We start from the raw sequence: 18,128 nt of genomic DNA on the forward strand, positions 1-18,128 counted from the left end.
TTTCATTCTAAACTAAACATATTATTTGTTAGAAAAGCAGTGCTTTGCTGTTATGGTCTTTCACAGATACAACAAAGCCTTGCGACAATGCGCTTTCACACTTTTCTCTTGATGAATTTTGCTCTTTGGACTCCATCAGTGCTGGTGAGTATGACCACAAATCAATACATGTCACAATTTACCTTTAACAACAAATACAATGTGATTTACTGTGATGATAGTAGAGGATCATTTTTCAGGACAACATTTACTCAACACTGCTTTTTTCTTCTTGCATTTAGCCCTTACCTACAGGAAGAGGTGAGCTGTCAGCAAATTACGCTTTGAGAGGAGAGACAAATGTACCATGTCACACTTGTTGTCACTCTGAGTTCAGGGTGTGAAATGTTGGCTTTTTGAAAAACATGTACTCTCTACATGAGCATCATAACTACATTATTTCATAGTCTGAATACTTGATGATATTAAGCCTCAGAGACAGGGATACTGACAAGAACTTGCAGCAAAGAATCTGACTCTTTAAGTTCATCTGTTCATCATATTATACATGCCAACAACCCAGTATGTGTTCTGACCTTTTGTCAGGTGTTGCTAGACGCCGTGACATTCCTGAGATCAACAAACGTAAGTTTACATATACATACGTGTGTGTGTGAATGTGTGTATGTGTGTGTGCGTGTGTTCTTTCATATTTTTAATTTACATGAAACAATATGACCGTGAATATTTGTGCTGTTTTCCAAATACTCCAGTCGCCATTCAAACATTTTGAATAACCTGCTTTTCTCTTTTCTAGATTTAAATCTGCGAGAAGGAGATATTTTGGAGGTCAGTCCCATTAGCAAAATCTGTACTTTGAAGTATTCTGAGATTAAGGAGAGGCGGTTTGTTTACTACAAAATACTTCAAGATCCTTCTTTGAATTCTAAAATGAAAGGATGTAATTTGATCAAAATCACATGTTTAACAGAGCATACAGAGGAGTGCTATTTTAGGAGATGACTACCGATGGGAGTGTCCTGTTCCCTACGTGCTAAGTGAATACCTCGGTAAGACTAGTAATTTTTTTAAGTTTCAAGAACATTGACAGTTGGATCAAATTCAACTAACCCACAAACTTACATGCTAGTCAATCACCATTTCCCAAGTAAATGAACATGTAGAAAAAAAATATCCAAGACAAAACAAATAAGCATGAAGATTGAGGTGATGTCAGCTGCTGGAGAGGTGAACAGCAGAAATAACAATTAGTTGTCAACAAGTGCTTAATAGGAGCTATACTGTGTTTAAAGAAATGTTAACAAAGTAATTTCTTTGTGTTTGCAACAATATCCAATTCTGTTTTTTTAGTCATATTCAGTCTGTTTTGGATATTTTTGATATTTTCAGATATGAATGCCAAAGGTGTCATCTTGAAGGCTTTGGAGCAGTTCCGATTGAAATCATGCATCGATTTCAAACCAAGGGAGAGCGAATACCATCACATCAGAGTTGTGAAGCAGGATGGGTACTATTAATCTCAAATCCCTTAATCCTTATGTCACAAGGTCAAAGCCTGGAGTTGTCTCATAACTGAATTTTTATATATACATAATTTCAGTGTTTCAGTGAATCCTATAGATGAACCAGAAACAAGAAATGCTTAAACAAAATTGTAAACACAAAAACACACATATCTCTCGTTTACAAGGTGTTTCTCATCTGTTGGGAAAACATCCTGGTACAGTCAGCTTCTCTCCATTGGTGATGGTTGCGACACCATTGCTATTGTTGAACATGAGTTTCTTCATGCTCTGGGTTTCCACCATGAACAGTCCAGATATGACAGAGATGATCATGTCACAATCGTCTGGGAAAATATCATGTGGGGTACGATTATTCATTCAACATATTTCATTTATTAAAACTTTATTTATTAAAAGTTTATTTTATTGCAGCACTCATGCCACTTGTTTTAGTTATTTGTCAACAAAGGTTTTTCAGGCAGGAATGCAGAAAAACTTTTATTTTGAGGCATTTAAAATTGACCGGATAACATTTAATAGCTGAATTGATTCTTCGGTGTTTATGTTTTTTAGGAGAAGAGAACAATTTTAAAAGGTATACTAAGAATGAAAGCACTACTCAGGGTACTCCATATGACTACACTTCTGTGATGCACTATGGGAAAGATGCCTTTAGTCTTGGAACTGGTTACACCATCATCACAAAGCTGCCTGAGTACCAGGATGTGATTGGTCAGCGACTGGACATGAGTTTCTATGATGCGTTGGAACTCAACCAACTCTATCAGTGCAGTTAGTGTTGTTTGTGCTCAATCTGTCCTACGTGTAAACAGCACCAATAATTTACCCCTCCTAGAAGTTTACTCAGTATATTTTTTTGTTTGTTTGTTTTAATTGATAATACCATTGCAAACAATAATGGTAGAACAGTACATTAAAAATTAGTATTTCATCATTTCTGGAGCCCAAAAACCATCATACAGTTTTCTTCCCACATTTCCGTGAACAGTTTTAAATGATTTATCATTACAGGACTTTCTTTATAAGATATAACAACCAGTCTAGCCCAAATGTGTGCATATTAAGAAAATTACACATACACATCAAATCATTACTACAGAGACATTCATAAAAATTTTCTCATTTTCAAAGGTCTTTTTTTCTTGAGAAATACATAAATAACTTGTAGCATATGACAAGTCCCTTGTATGACAGAACAACCTCTCCTGTTTTATTAGAAGTTTCTGATTTGATTTTTATCTCCCGTCTCAGATGGATCTGTCTCATTCCTGGACCACTGCAGTTTTGATAACGAGAGTCTGTGTGAGATGAGTTTCTGTTCTGGCTCTGATCATGGATGGGAAAGAGTAACCAATGCCACTGGAGGTCCCCACTCTGATCACACTTACCTAGGGAGTGAGTCACACAGTGAGAACTGATTGAAAGAGACTTCATCTAAAATATAGCATTAACACTGGAAATATAAGGTGGGTTTACATGTCATGTTCATGATGAGGGTTTTTGTCTTCATAGAAATGTCAGGCAGTCGTTTACCTTCCATGAACGGTACTTCAAAGTCCTCAGGTATGAATATTCTGTTAAAATAACATTAAGATCTATCCTGTTAGAGATTCCCTTTTTAAATAGCTTAATGGGAGGGAGTCTTTATTGAAGGAATATTTAGTGTTGCGCTTAATCATTTATTTTTATATTAAAAATAAAGAAACTAAAACATGCCTTGTCTGTGCTCTTTATCATTAGATGGGTTCTTCATGCACTTCAGCACAGTTCATGGTGAGGAAGGGAACACAGGAAGACTGCAGACCAGAAAGATGACACCGAAGAGAGAATGCAAAGTTCAGTGTCTGCAGTTCTTCTATTATCACAGTGGGAATGAATCTGACCAGCTCAACATCTGGATCAGAGAGTTTGTCAATGAGAATGACACACATGGAATACGCAGAATAATGGGCCAAATCACAGGTGAGAATGATAAGTCAATTGTGATAATTATAATAGTTATGGACCATCATTAACTGCAAGCACTGGTGACACTCTTAATCATTATTCCTCTCATTATTTTTTATTGTGCTGCCTACTCCATTAGTGACAACAGTGTTCCAAATAGACATAACAGAAGACAAGGAATACTACCCTTTTGCATTAACACTTATAAAGTGCTAGATTATTTATTTTTTTCATTCTTTCATTTCTTTCATTCAGTTTTTTTTTGTGCCAAAACATTTCTCTCAGGTCCCCCAGCCAATTACTGGCAACTCCACCATGTACCACTCAATACCAATAGAACATTCCAGGTTGAATTTGAAGCACGCAAAGGAGCAGGAAGTTCCACTGGTGGCTTTTCTGTGGATGATATTAACCTGTCAGAGACTGAGTGTCCACACAACACTTGGCAGATAAGAAACTTTGAGGAGCTTTGGAATTCAAGCGAACCTGAAACTGAAATCTTTAGCCCGAGGTATTACTCTCCTGAAGGCTATGGCTATCAGGTGTCTGTAACACTGGAGTTGGACTACATTTCTTTCCATGTGTATCTGGTCTCTGGAGATTATGATGATCAGCTGCAGTGGCCCTGTCCATGGAGACAAGTGACCTTCTTACTACTCGACCAGCATCCTCACATCCAACAACGTATGTCCAAACAAGAGAGCATCACCACAGATCCAGATTTGATAGACGGTAACAGTTCACATTTTCTCTACTCTTCTCTCAGTTGTAGTATAAGCACTCAGTGCTGACTTTCAGACTATGTACTCTTTTTTAGAAAATTATCACTCAAGTTTTCTCATGTAATGTTTATAAACTCTAAAATGTCATTTCAAGTTCAAAATCCTCTTTTGTAATGATCAGACGGTAAGTATTTTTGGGACAACCCACGGAAAGTCGGAACTCCGAAAGTTGAGAACAACGAGACAATATACGTTAACGAAGGATGGGGTTACGAAGAAATCATGTACCAAAGGGAGCTCATGGACAGAGCGTTTGTTAAGGGTGGTGACATCTTCTTCCTCATCAGTATGCAGGGTAAGGATCATGACATCACCTTTTCAGGCCAGACTGATTCAGGGTAGGGAACCTGAGAAAGAAAAAGGAGTTTGTTCCAGGTTCTCAGCAATAACAAGTTAATATTTATTGCAACTATATTTCTTTGTTGCACTGTAACATCTCCAGTCTCTCCAAACGAGCATGCGTGGAAACACAGTGCATTTCCTGTGGTGTTGTTGTTTTGTTTTTCCACAGACATCTCAGAACTTCTTCAGAAAGACTCTCTGTCCTGTCCTTCAGTGCCTGAGCAGAACTTCACAATATCTCCAGAGGAGCAGACAGATGAGGGTCCGTGTGAAAACAGGTAAGATCACTTCAAAGAACACAAAAGACCACAAAAAGGCGATTTGTTCACTCTCATTGAATGATGCTGTGATGTTGAGTGAAAGTCAGCGGAGTCTGAAAGGAATTCAGGAGTCCAATCATCATACTCCTTTAAAATCTCTGAAAGTTGGTATCCGACCAATCATCAATTTTGTGCTTCTTAATTGAAATAAAATAAGAAATTTGAGTTAGAACAATTACACATTTTGTCAATTCAGACCTATCCGGAAGTTTGTACCTCATACTCTTGGGAAAATGTTGCAGTTCACTTTTAGAGATGTTGGAAGGCGGAGATTTTCAAAGCAATGTCTTGTTTTTATATTATACAACAATTATACTTACAACAATTATGTTTAAAATTACAAACTATTCTAACACATTTTAAAACAATTTTTTTCAAGAAAGGGGGGAGTAAAAAAAAAATAAAAAAAAAAAATTAAAAAAAATAAAAAATAAAAAAAAAAAAGAAAGGGGGGAGTAGAAGAAAACACACACAGATACACACAATAAAAAAAAACTGCTGTTATTTTGGAAGAATTTTGATATGCTTTGTGAACTAGACATATTTACGGTGATTGAATTCATGAACTTGATGGACACAAAAATAGAAAGACAGTGCTGGACATGTTAATAGGCAATCAACTTGTGTCATTATTTTTTTTGCAGGAATGGTATGACAACAGCCTCTGACAGGTAATCTATTCAACTCCATTCACTGCAAAATAATATGTATAAACTGCTAATAAACCTGAAAATTACCTTTGGTTTACACAGCGTTCATTTTCCGATCTACAATACAAACTAATGCACCTGGTGCATTCTCTTAGTTAAACATGTGTTTGTTTGTTCATCTTTGTTTTTATATTATACAACAATTATATTTTCAAGACATTTCAAAACTATTTTTTTAAGAAAGGAGGAATAGCTAGCAAGGTTACTTGTAGTCTGTGAGCTGACAATATCATAATCATAATTTTTTTCATAGAACAATTACCTTTGGTATTTTGATTTGGTTATGTGTCGTTTGTGTATATGTGTGTCCTGAAGGACAGAAAGAAGAAGAAGAAAACACACACACACACACACACACACACACACACACAAAACAAACCCTGCTGTTATTTTGGAAGAGTTTTGATATACTTTGTGAAATAAACATATTTACTGTGATTGAATTCACAAACTTGAGGGAAACAATAGTAGAAAGACAGTGCTGGGCATGTTAATAGGCAATCAACTTGTGTTATTATTTTTCTGCAGGAATGATATGACAACAGCCTCTGACAGGTAATCTATTCAACACTGTTCACTGCAAAATAATATGTATACACTGCTGACAAATATGAAAATTTTCTTTGGATTACACAGTGGTTCATCATCCAGTCTACAATACAAACTAACGCACCTGGTACTTTGGTTTAGTTAAACACATGCTTGTTTGTTTGTTTCTTTGTTTGTCTTTGTTTTTATGTTATATTTTCAACAATTACATGTACAATTACAAGCTACTGTAAGACATTTTCAAAAACCTTTTTAAAAAAAGGGGTTAGTCAGCATAGTTATTTGTAGTCTGTGAGCTGACAATATCATAATCATAATTTTTTTCATGGAACAATTTTCGCTTGGCTTACCTTTTGGTATTTTGATTTGGTTATGTGTCATTTGTGTATATGTGTGTCCTGAAGGACAGAAAGAAGAAGAAAACCACACATTCAAAAAAAATAACCCTGCTTTTATTTTGGAAGAATTTTGATATGCTTTGTGAACTAGACATATTTACAGTGATTGAATTCATGAACTTGATGGACACAAAAATAGAAAGACAGTGCTGGACATGTTAATAGGCAATCAACTTCAGTAATTATTTTTTTTGCAGGAATGATATGACAACAGCCTCTGACAGGTAATCTATTCAACTCCATTCACTGCAAAATAATATGTATAAACTGCTAACAAGCCTGAAAACTACCTTTGAATTACACAGCGTTCATTTTCCGATCTCTAACACAAACTAATGCACGTGGTGCATTGTTTTAGTTAAACATGTGTTTGTTTGTTCATCTTTGTTTTTATATTATACAACACTTATATTTCCAACAATTATACGTACAATTACAAGCTACTGTAACACATTTTAAAACTGTTTTTTAAAGGGGGGGGGGGGGTCAGCCAGTATGGTTATTTGCAGTCTGTGAGCTGACAATATCATAATCATAATTTTTTTCATAGAACAATTTTCGCTCTGCTTACCTTTTGGTATTTTGATTTGGTTATGTGTCGTTTGTGTATATGTGTGTCCTGAAGGACAGAAAGAAGAAGAAAACCACACATTCAAAAAAAAACCCTGCTTTTATTTTGGAAGAATTTTGATATGCTTTGTGAACTAGACATATTTACGGTGATTGAATTCATGAACTTGATGGGCACAAAAACAGAAAGACAGTGCTGGACATGTTAATAGGCAATCAACTTGTGTCATTATTTTTCTGCAGGAATGATATGACAACAGCCTCTGACAGGTAATCTATTCAACACTGTTCACTGCAAAATAATATGTATACACTGCTGACAAATATGAATATTTTCTTTGGGTCATTCCCTGTCATTTGAGCTATAGGCATCTACCACACCATCTCAGAATTGGCTGATAACTTTTTGTCTTGAAGAATACACTCTGACATGGTTTGTTTTCCTAGAAATGCCTCAAACCATTTCTTGCAGTCCTTGAGATATCGTGTAAGCATGTTTGGGCCCCTATATCTATTGAGCCATTCCATCCATCATAAAATAAATTACAGATTTGGAATCTACAGGAAATATGAATCAGCATGACAAACTTCAGAATTCTGGTCATATTTATGGTAAAGTTACTAAGCTCCAAAGATCAGAAAAATGTCCATGACTGAAAAAATGCTTACTTTAAGGGCAGTTTTCACGAGTCCTAAATAAATCCCAAACAGAAATGTTTTGGGAGTAGGAAGCAAGAATTTAAGGATATACCATGTCAGAGTGTATTCTTCAAGACAAAAAATGATCAGCCAGTTCTGAGATGGTGTGGTGGAAAGATTTTCCAAATTTGGCTAAAATGATATAGAATAACCCCTTTGGATTACGAAGCATTTATTTTCCAGTCTCCAGTGCAAGCTAATGCACCTGCAACTTTGGTTTAGTTAAACACGTTTTTGCTTGTCTTTGTTTTTAAATTATACAACAATTATATTTTCAACAATTACACTTGCAATTACAAGCTATTTTTTTAAGAAAGGGGGAATAGCTAGCAAGGTTACTTGTAGTCTGTGAGCTGACAATATCATAATCATAATTTTTTCATGGAACAGTTTTAGCTTGGCTTACCTTTTGGTATTTTGATTTGGTTCTGTGTCGTTTGTGTATATGTGTGTCCTGAAGGACAGAAAGAGGAAGAATACATTCACAAAGAAAGACAAGCCCTGCTTTTGTTTTGTCAGGGTTTTAATATACTTTGTGAACTAGACATATTTACTGTGGTGGAATTCATGAACTTGCTGGAAACAATAGTAGAAGGACAGTGCTGGACATGTTAATAGGCAATCAACTTGTGTTATTATTTTTTTTGCAGGAATGGTACAACAACAGCCTCTGACAGGTAATCTATTCAACACCGTTCACTGCAAAATATTATATATAAACTGCTGACAAACGTGAAAACCATATTTGGATTACACAACATTTATTTTCCGATCTCTAATACAAAAAAAATGCACCTGGTACTTTGGTTTAGTTAAACACGTGTTTGTTTAATTGTCTTTGTAAATGCGTCGGTCCATATGTCCATGTCTAGAAACTATCTTTAGAAACCTGTGTAATGTTTGTATATTGCAATAGCTAATACTAAGATTGATTTGAACACACGTGTGGATATTCTTTTTTTTGCAGCTCTTCTCCCAACACGGCTCTCTATGCACCGATCCTCCTGGTAGTTCTTGTCCCAGCAATCATATTTCTCTGTTTTAAAGTCTGGAGATCAATGCGTAGACCAACAATTTTGGCTGACCAAATAGAAGAAATCAACCTTTTACCACTTCCACTTTTGGAGGATCCACATCCATACGAAATGTTGTGAGCCCTATGGGTTGCCCCTACTCTTTTTTTGGCTGTTTTTTTTTTTTCTTGTCCTCTAGTGTTTTGCTAATGAACTTGCTGTCATGACTTTTTTTCAGTCTTCTGGTTAATTCCTTTCTACTCCTAAATTCAGATTCAAATTTAAATACACTTAACAACAACGAAAAAAAAAAGTAAAAGACAAGAAAAGCAGAAAACGTTTGCTGAGTTTTATAAAATGAGAAACACAAGCATGAATTTGCTGTCGTTTTTTGTTTTTGTTTTTTTTTTAAGAAAACGTTCGGTGAGTTTTCTCATCTGTAAATGCTGTTGTCTATTATAAAATGAAAAGCACTCATTCAATATTTTAAACCATATTATAAACTATAATGCTCCCAGATTTTATTGAACTGAATCGTTTTGCTTTTTGATTGTTAGAAATGGGCTTTTTGACTAATCCGTTACATTGTCAACACATATGTTTTCTGCATCTACAGCACTGGACTGGACTGGGAGAGACAGACAGAAGTCTGAACATTGCTTTTCTTCAACCATGAACATAAAATGTACTGATTTCTGTCAGGCATTTGTCAGCACTGTGCTTAAACCAAATGTGTGATCTGATTTTCAACCGTCATGTACACACACCAAACACAACACAGTATAGGCGATGACAAAGGATGCATTGTATGTCTTTTTGTCTAGTTTCCTACATTTCAAAAGCCGAAGATTGTTTTGACTGAGTTGAGTTCATTATCCAACGGCTTGTGTTTTGCATAATGAAATGATAATAACATCCTTCATTCAGAATTTAAAACTCACATTTTATTGGACTGAGTACAGAATGAATTATGTTGAACTTCAAATAAACAAATTCACAGTAAAACAATGAATGCTTTACCTGAGAGTTCACACACCCACAAAATGTTGATTATCAGTCCAACAAATCTTACTAAAAATTAAAGATGGACGTTTTATTTCTTTTATATTGTTTTTAACATTCCGTTACAGCCATGCCCAACGTGGTCCTTTCGTCAGATAAGCGAACAAGAAAATAAAAGACGACAGATGAAAATCAACAGTAAAAGAAAACCGGGCAATATACTGACAGTTACAATTCCAGTTTTCTGTAGTGTTTCTAAGCACAGATACCTTTATACGCTGGTTTCAATTCATCAAAAGATTTCTAAAATAAACCTCAGCACTTATCTACTGCTATTGCCGCAGTGGTTCCGTCTCCAAACTGGTATTACAATACTGACTATAGACAGATCAAGAGACTTTGAGGCCCAAGCTGTAAGTCAACGCAACATCTGATTGAGTGAATTGATCAATAATCTGCTCACATTTCCATTACTCATACTGATTTATTAATTTATTGTATGCGTGGATGGAGCTATTCACACCCACTAGGGTCAAATAAAAGGTCAATAGCAGACCAGAGGGGTGATGGGTAGAAGATTGACAAACCTCCCCGTGCTGACAGACAACAGGCAGAAAAGCCAAGTCCAGAAGAGTGTTTAAGAGCTGATCAAAGAAAAAAGAAAGAAAGAAAAAAAAGTCAGTACACCTGATGAATGGTGACGCAATGACAGGGCAGGGGTGGGGGGGGGGGGGGGGGGGGGGGGGGGGCAGGAAACAGCAGGGTGCTGGGTGTGTCAGAATTATTTTGGAGATGCTACTTTTTTTTCTCTCTCTCTCTCTCTCTCTTTAAACTGTGCACACACCACAACTGTTCCCTGTGGCTAGTTTCAGGTTAAACGTTTGTGTTAACCGTAAAGCAAAGGCTAAGGGCAGAGCAGAATTTGGGGACACTTCGCCTTTCTTGACCTCTTCGGACGGGTTTCGTCAAGACAAGGAGAAGCGGAAAAGTTCCCGTGAACAGAGGAGCAGACACTAAAAACTCGACCGCCAATCCTCCTAAAAAAAAAAAGGTCACAATTACATCTGCGTGAGAACATCCCTAAATGAATCAACTGTAATTCTTCTACAGTGAAGGGGGGGGAGCTGTGATAACGGAGCACATCGATAAAACAGACAAATTAAACACCCAAGATAGAAAAGTAACTCTGCCTTTCAGAGCTGACAAGTCTTTATGTGGTCATATCAAAACCTTATACATTTGAATATTCTAAAGTTTTACGGAGCTTAACCAGGAGGAGACAAGCAAAAGCAGTCAAATGAAGAACTGTGCACTGCAAAGACAGATAGATCACAATGACAGAAGAACACAGACAAAACAAAACAAAAACTGAATTTTAACAACATTGTGAATTTGATTTTTTTTTTTTCCTTCTTTTTTTTTGACTGTCAAGGAGGGGAGAGAAAAATGAGAATAAATACGTTTTTTTTTTAAACATGGTTTAATTTTTTTTTTTTTTTTTACTTATTTTTCTGATCACATACTTGAATCACATGAAGTGCATTAATAAACAATAACTTGCCTAACTGTCACGGGTGAGCCTGTCTGGTTTACCAGATAAACTCATGCACATAGATAAGATGTTGAGTTCTTGGGACCTGACTTGACTTGTCCTGCCTGGTCTTTGACCTGGTCCTTCCCTGTAGGAGCTCAAATGTCCTGTCTTTAGGAGTCTTTAAGTCCGTTATTTTTTTATTTTTTATTTTTTTTTTTTCTTCACTTGTTGGTCCATGTCCCGGTGTCTGTCTGCATCAGTCCAAGCGAGGCTGAGGTTCGGTTCGGTTCGGATGGGCCGCGTGTCCGATCTGCTGTTTATGCCGCTCTTTCTTGTTTGTTTGTTTGTTTTAACCGATTGTGACTCCAAAGCCACACTGAAACTTGTTCTTGCGGTGGTTGAGGAAGGCACCGAGAACCAGCGAGAGCGGCAGCGGAACCAGCTTCTTTTCCAAAGTGGCCCCGACGACCCAGTTACTGTCTAATGAACCTGCAGAAAAGTTATAACGGTGAGCAGCGGGAAGCCAGCGTGTGAAAAATAATGCTTTTAACTTAAGATAAAATTATGTTTGCGCTACAAACTCTCTCTTCGTTCTAATGCGGCCAAGCCACTGTCTGCTCCAATCGCTGCTAAAGCATCGAATGAGCCCCTTGTTTGTTTATTTATTTATTTTCTTATGACAGTGTACCTTTAAACTGTAGGTTAGCTTTGGGTAGGTCCAGCTGATAACCGAAAGATACACTTGTGTCCTGCATCCTTGTACTCGCCTCAAACTCCACCCCAACCTGCAACTGTGACGAGAAAAAAAAAAAGAAAGAGAGAGAGAGAGAGAGAGAAAGTAAGAAAGATGAGCTCAAGCACTGAAAATGTTAATGAATTACAGTTTCTGACTTGCACTCTCTCTCATACACACACACACACACACGCACTCATTCTCTCACTCACTCTCCACACTGTCCAGTGAATTAACACTCCATTGTGAGAATTAAATCCCAGGAAACATGCTCAACTACATGTCCTTGTTAAATACCATGGAGAAGACAAACTCTCAGGGGTCCTAAATTAAACCGCCTGAGTTTGGCAGCATACAGAGCACAGTGGGGGACAGGTACCTGATCATTGGCTTTGTGGTAATACGATGCATGTGCACCAGCTCCTCCAATGGTCATCGTGGCAACATAGTTACTGCCTGGAGAGTAGGACATTTTCCTCATTATGATAAGGATTAAACTTTGTTATAAATTATTATAAAGTACTAAACTACGTGCTGTTGCCACCTGCTGTAGTAAAACGAAAATATGTTTTAGCTCTCGTGAAACTATAGGGCGTAAGTGAACAGGTCATTAACAACCACCAAAGCGTGGGACTTTGGGTGATTTCCATAGAAAAACAAAAGAAAATCACACAATCACACGGTCATATGAATGTGTGCACTGGTACTGACAATCCCTCAAAAATAGTAACCAGGCTTAGACAACAGAACAGCAAGCTACAAAATTAAGCATTTTAGTGAACCCCCCCTCCCTCCTCCCCAATGGCTTTGCGGCCCCTCTAGATACTTCTGTACTTTATGGATAAATGAACAGAGATGGGGCATCCTCACCTGTGTATCTGCCCACCAGTGATGTGACAGTGCCCTCCTCACCAGGCCGTCTGTGGTAAACCAGCTCTCCTCCAAGTGCCAGGGCAGGGGACAGAGACTGGAGGTAGTGAGCTACTATGATACCTGATGGGGGGGGGACAAGCAAACAAACAAACACAGTGCATATTATTTTGTGCATTCTAAATTGTTCAAACTTTAAAAGCACAATCTCTCCACTTCACAATGGCATTAAAAAAATTCTTAACAGTACGTCCAAAATAACTAACTAAATAAATAAATAAATAAATAATATATATATATACACACATATATTCACACACATATACACACACACACACATATTATTTACTTCAAAAGTTTTCACATGATCTCACATGTTTTCATGCAGTACAGCTTTATAAGCCTCATGCATACAGTGTATTCAAGAAAATCTTGTGAAGTCATTATATGAGATAGAACAGGACTACTGTAGGTAGTGACTCTGACAGGTGACTGATGAAGGGAAAAACAAAAAAATATATATGAGGCACATTACCAGAGCCAACGAGGACATCTGGGTTGCCAAGGGTTACAGCAGCGGTGAAGTCATCTCCGCGGTATTCTGCATCACACTGCCAGTTTACAAACTTGTGCTGCTGTGTCTGTAACAACACGACACATCAGCCTAATGAAAACGACACACACGTTAGGTTCATATACACACTCAATGCAAAGTAAGGAAGAAAAAAAAAAACAAATCTATGGGAGCTAGTTTTTTTTTTTGCTTTTGTGGTTTTTTTGGGGGGTTTTAACTTTAACTTAAGCAGGGTGCGGTATGTTTTCACAATCCTTTACCAGATCCTCACACAACTATCTCCCTTAAATAAGACATTTAAGCTTTAAGGTTTGATTCAGAAAAGCCAGAAAGAGGACAAAGGAGATGGCTCTGATGGTTCAGTGGCTGCAGAGACACGCGGCTGGCGTGGCGTGACGCACCTGCATGGCCACTTTAGAGCGCACGCGGGTGGTCAGCTGATGGATGATCTGTGCATTGAGACTGCCTGTGTTATCCATGTCTCCCACCAGAACCGGAAAAGACTGGAAAGCAAAACACACTGTTCAGCACACACCCTCTGTCTGTCTGTCTCTCGCACACAAACACACACTCACACGCTTATCCATACACACTCCTCACACGGCACTGATTATGTACTCTATAAATAGCAGCACAAGCCACGCTGCGTATATTTATAGATGCATAACAACAAATGATCTATTACTAACACAGCAGCAATAAATCAGGAATAATGTTACACAGATAACGAATTGGCATTTAATAAAGAACTCAAATTTAAAAAAGACAAATGAATACAGCTGAGGTTTGAATAGGTTGTGATGGAAGAAATTCCTGAAGTTTTCTAACGCTTATAAAATATTAAACACATTTTTTACTCAGGATATCTTATACAAGAAAACAAACCATACAGTACAGTGGAAAAAGACTGCCATAGTAACCGCTGACTGGAAACCATGACACTGCCCTTTCAGTTTGGGCAAGCCAAATATGGTTACAGCAATTATAATTTCAACTGTAATTTTAACATTTATATATCAAGTGTATGTGAACAAGACCTAATTAAATAGATACATTTTCAAGACTTCAAGACTTTCAACATGTCCAAAACCGTTAAGATGCTTTTTTTTTCCCCTAACTTTTCAAAAGGTCATAAAACAAAATCACAATATCCTCTAACAGTTCATAGGCTCTTAGGGCCAGACTCACCTCAGCAGGTCCAGTCTGTTTGCTTCCTACGTACGTGGATCCGAATCTGTAGCCCGAGTCTCCCAGGGTGCTTAGAGTAATCGTGTGACTGACCTGGAAGGAATAAATAAAGATGTTAGGACGCTAGTCAGGATCTCAATTCAGGTTTACCACACGACTCACAGCGAATGCATACATGATGTGGTCTCTTGCATTCTTAAAGAACAGGGAGTATCAGGATGAATATGATGTGTGTAAAGGAACAGTTTCAACAAAAATGAAATGTTTTGAGGTTGAGTGTTAGGCGACACATCCGTTAAGTTGCCTTACCTGGAAGTGATTACTCAAGCCCTTGTTCACTACCAATCGTACACCCTCCATCTGAGCTGGGAAGACCTCTGAAATAGGCAGGTATGACGTTATGACAAACCATTTTCCCAATTCCAAATTATGTCATTCAAATAACAGTGACAATGTAATATTATCTATACAGACTCAGTGCACTTGCACAATGCTTATTTTCCGAGTATCATATGGTATCAAGAAAACAAATGTGAGACACATGACACATTCTCACTCACAGGCACAGACACACACACAGACACACAGACACACACACACACAGACACACAGACACTCAAAAAAGAAAAAGAAAAAATGAAACATTGTAAACATAAATCTCTGAAGATCACCTTTGCACTTCCGATGGCACTCCTCAAAAGTGCCTGGGTTGGGGAGGGGGGGGTCACTTTCTGCACTAGGCTGGCCTGTGGTGCCAGGGGACGGAGGGAGAGGAGACACCGGGGGCATGGTGAATCCTGGGGGTACAGACACCAGGCCAGGACTTCCCTGGGTAGCTCCACCCCCTGAAGCAGGTGGTGGATTTGGGGAGCTGGCAGCCAATACACTGCCCATGCTAGAGAACAACAAGAGCATGGCAGACAAACATAGTTTCCATGGTTATTCTTCCACAATTTTCATTTATTTTTCATTAGGCACTGACATTTACAGTTTAAGTTTAAAGGTCATTTAGGCAAAGGTCATTAGTTTCATGTCACGGGGACTATACCCTATTCATAATGTAGGGAGGGAAGTAGATTATTCTCTGTAACAGTGAGCCATTTTTTAAAACAATACTCGGCTAGTGAGACGTCAAAGCGCTGTTTAAAATCCAAGGGTCTCGCTATCGTTAGCCATTCAGTAACTTGAGAGTTCTTAACCCCTCAGGTTAGGAAATGAGTGCTCCAAGTATCTTAAGGTAACCAGTTGGGGCGATATACAATGTTGACCGACAATGCCAGTGGGCCTACATTAACAGCAACATGGTAAGTGACCAATATAGTCTGTGACAAATCGGTATTTCTTCAAGCAATATCCTTTATAGATAAACAAGCTACAATGACTGCCATACTTTGCCACAGCTATATTACAACCATTAAATCTTAGCAAAACCAAAGGCCATGTACGTTCGCACAACACAAGCAAGATCATGACATTAGTTCCAAATAGAGCGATGAGCGTATGACAACTCAGAGGAAAGAAGTCAGTCGACACATGGTGACGAGTGGGACTCAAGCAAATGTTACCTTGCTAGTTAGCTGTCTATGGTTGCTATTTAGTTAGCTAACGATGGCTAGCTGGCTGAGGTGGCTAGTCGATTAACGGGGAACTTCCTCGCGAGAATAACGCTGTCCCTCCATTCCGTCCTAATAAGGCTTTAATGTTATTTATAATCAAACGTATAAAATACAGTGTTATCTGACACAGAAGTAAACATTTTACATAACTACTAAAGGAGCCTCGTGTTTTACTCACGTTGTGCAATGCAGTCCGGGTAAACGAATATGAGACACCCGGCAGTACTGAGCGTACAACCTACCCACTTGACATCTTGGCCCGCCTATGTGGTCTTTTTTGACTGTGGATTGGATACGTGAAACTACAACTGTATAGCGATTGGCCAAAAAGTACAGTTGCCTTCTGGGGCAAAGAACATGCGTAAGAATCCGACGCTGCATTAAACACACACCTCCAACACTTTCAAGGGTATTCAACCCGCCTTCATCCTAACAGTCGTCTTTTTCAGACGTCAGGAGAAAAGGCGGGGCTTGCATGACGGAATTAGTGGAAGCATGCTGATCGCACATCGGTTTCTGACAATTCTGGTGTACTCGTCAAGAATGTTACCATGGAAGCTGCAAAGGGGTAAAGACAGCTACTACCAGGCGCGTTTTTCACAGGTTTATAAGCGCTGTAGCTTCACCATAAATACGTAATAAACCCACATCAAGGAGTCAAGTTTACGGTCCGTGCAGCGCAATTGATTTGTCGCACTCATGATACGAAAAGATAAGCCTATTTGTAGATTCGGTAACTCCGGGGTAAGAAACCCAGCATAACGGATGAATCCGTAGAGTAGTTAAAAATAATCGGGACCTAAGGGCGAGCCAGCATTACTTAGGTTTGGACTGAATTCTCATCTTACAAATGCACGCTCAAACACATCGTTTTTTCGTCACCTTTTCTTTAATAAAATGCGTTCATACCTCGTAGTTTCATTTCACATTCAAGTGGTCAATATGAACGAATGAACATAACGATCATTTTGACATGTAAACAATGAACAGTAAGTGGTACAAGCAAGTTAAGAATAGACGAAGCACATTAGTATTTTTCTTTTCATATTAGTTACGCAATTGTTCAAACTGTTTAATTGAGCAATTGCTCTTCATCGCTTCCATGTCTAACAAAATTGAGATTAAAACGAAACGTTTATTTTTCACATTAAAAACGTGTTGGTCACATTTCTGACATCAACAGGCTGTAGTGTGCTCCTTCGAAAGGTCTGTCATAGGTGAGACAGAAAACAAATAACAAATAAAATGACCAACACGAGATTTTATAAAGTCAAATTCCTCACCATTCAAAATAAATGTCTGAGTGACCAGAACAGCACATCACAGTATGTCACTGTCATAATAAGAGTTTTTTGTGTGTACATGTCCTGTTTTCCATAAAGCTTTAACACACACTCCCCTAATCTGTCTGACAATGTCACACAATCGACTGGTTTACATGGAAGAGAGGGAGTAGTCTCAACATTCACGTCATAGCTGCCAAAATACTTGTGCAATGTTAAACAGATAGTCATCGCACATATACAAAATAGCACATTTTACAACGCAGGACAAAAAACATGCCGTTTATCCCCACACACCCAGTTGTAGGTGAAGTCTCCCTTGATCCGCAGTGATAAAAGCACAGTGATCCAACAGAGAGCTTGCTGACATTTAGGGGCACAGAATATTACTACTTCAACTGTTTTCACCTGTATTTCTGCTGTATTATTTTTATAGTGGAGAAAAACCCCATACATTGCTGTTAAAACAAAA

The 18,128-nt window shown here is 38.0% G+C and overlaps 2 protein-coding genes across 2 annotated transcripts; one reads left to right on the plus strand and one right to left on the minus strand.

Moving 5' to 3' along the window:
- Positions 1–563: 563 nt before the first annotated feature.
- LOC115821561 (meprin A subunit beta-like) lies at positions 564–5,592 on the plus strand. Its single transcript, XM_030785374.1, has 13 exons — positions 564–624; positions 797–828; positions 871–884; positions 973–1,049; positions 1,390–1,507; positions 1,691–1,869; positions 2,079–2,297; positions 2,778–2,933; positions 3,267–3,488; positions 3,759–4,205; positions 4,377–4,550; positions 4,767–4,875; positions 5,562–5,592. Exons 1-13 carry the CDS (start codon positions 564–566, stop codon positions 5,590–5,592), a joined length of 1,839 nt encoding a protein of 612 aa, XP_030641234.1.
- Positions 5,593–11,360: 5,768 nt separating this feature from the next.
- Positions 11,361–16,588, minus strand: tomm40 (translocase of outer mitochondrial membrane 40 homolog (yeast)). Its single transcript, XM_030783455.1, has 10 exons — positions 16,552–16,588; positions 15,429–15,652; positions 15,067–15,134; positions 14,758–14,850; positions 13,971–14,072; positions 13,531–13,636; positions 12,996–13,118; positions 12,505–12,581; positions 12,081–12,183; positions 11,361–11,881 (listed from the first exon to the last, which is right to left on the minus strand). The coding sequence occupies exons 2-10, from the start codon at positions 15,649–15,651 to the stop codon at positions 11,742–11,744; spliced, it is 1,035 nt and encodes a 344-aa protein (XP_030639315.1). The 5' UTR covers position 15,652; positions 16,552–16,588; the 3' UTR covers positions 11,361–11,741.
- Between the last annotated feature and the right edge of the window lie 1,540 nt (positions 16,589–18,128).

This window comes from Chanos chanos, chromosome 9, assembly GCF_902362185.1.
Source record: "Chanos chanos chromosome 9, fChaCha1.1, whole genome shotgun sequence".
Classification (NCBI taxonomy): Eukaryota; Metazoa; Chordata; class Actinopteri; order Gonorynchiformes; family Chanidae; genus Chanos; species Chanos chanos.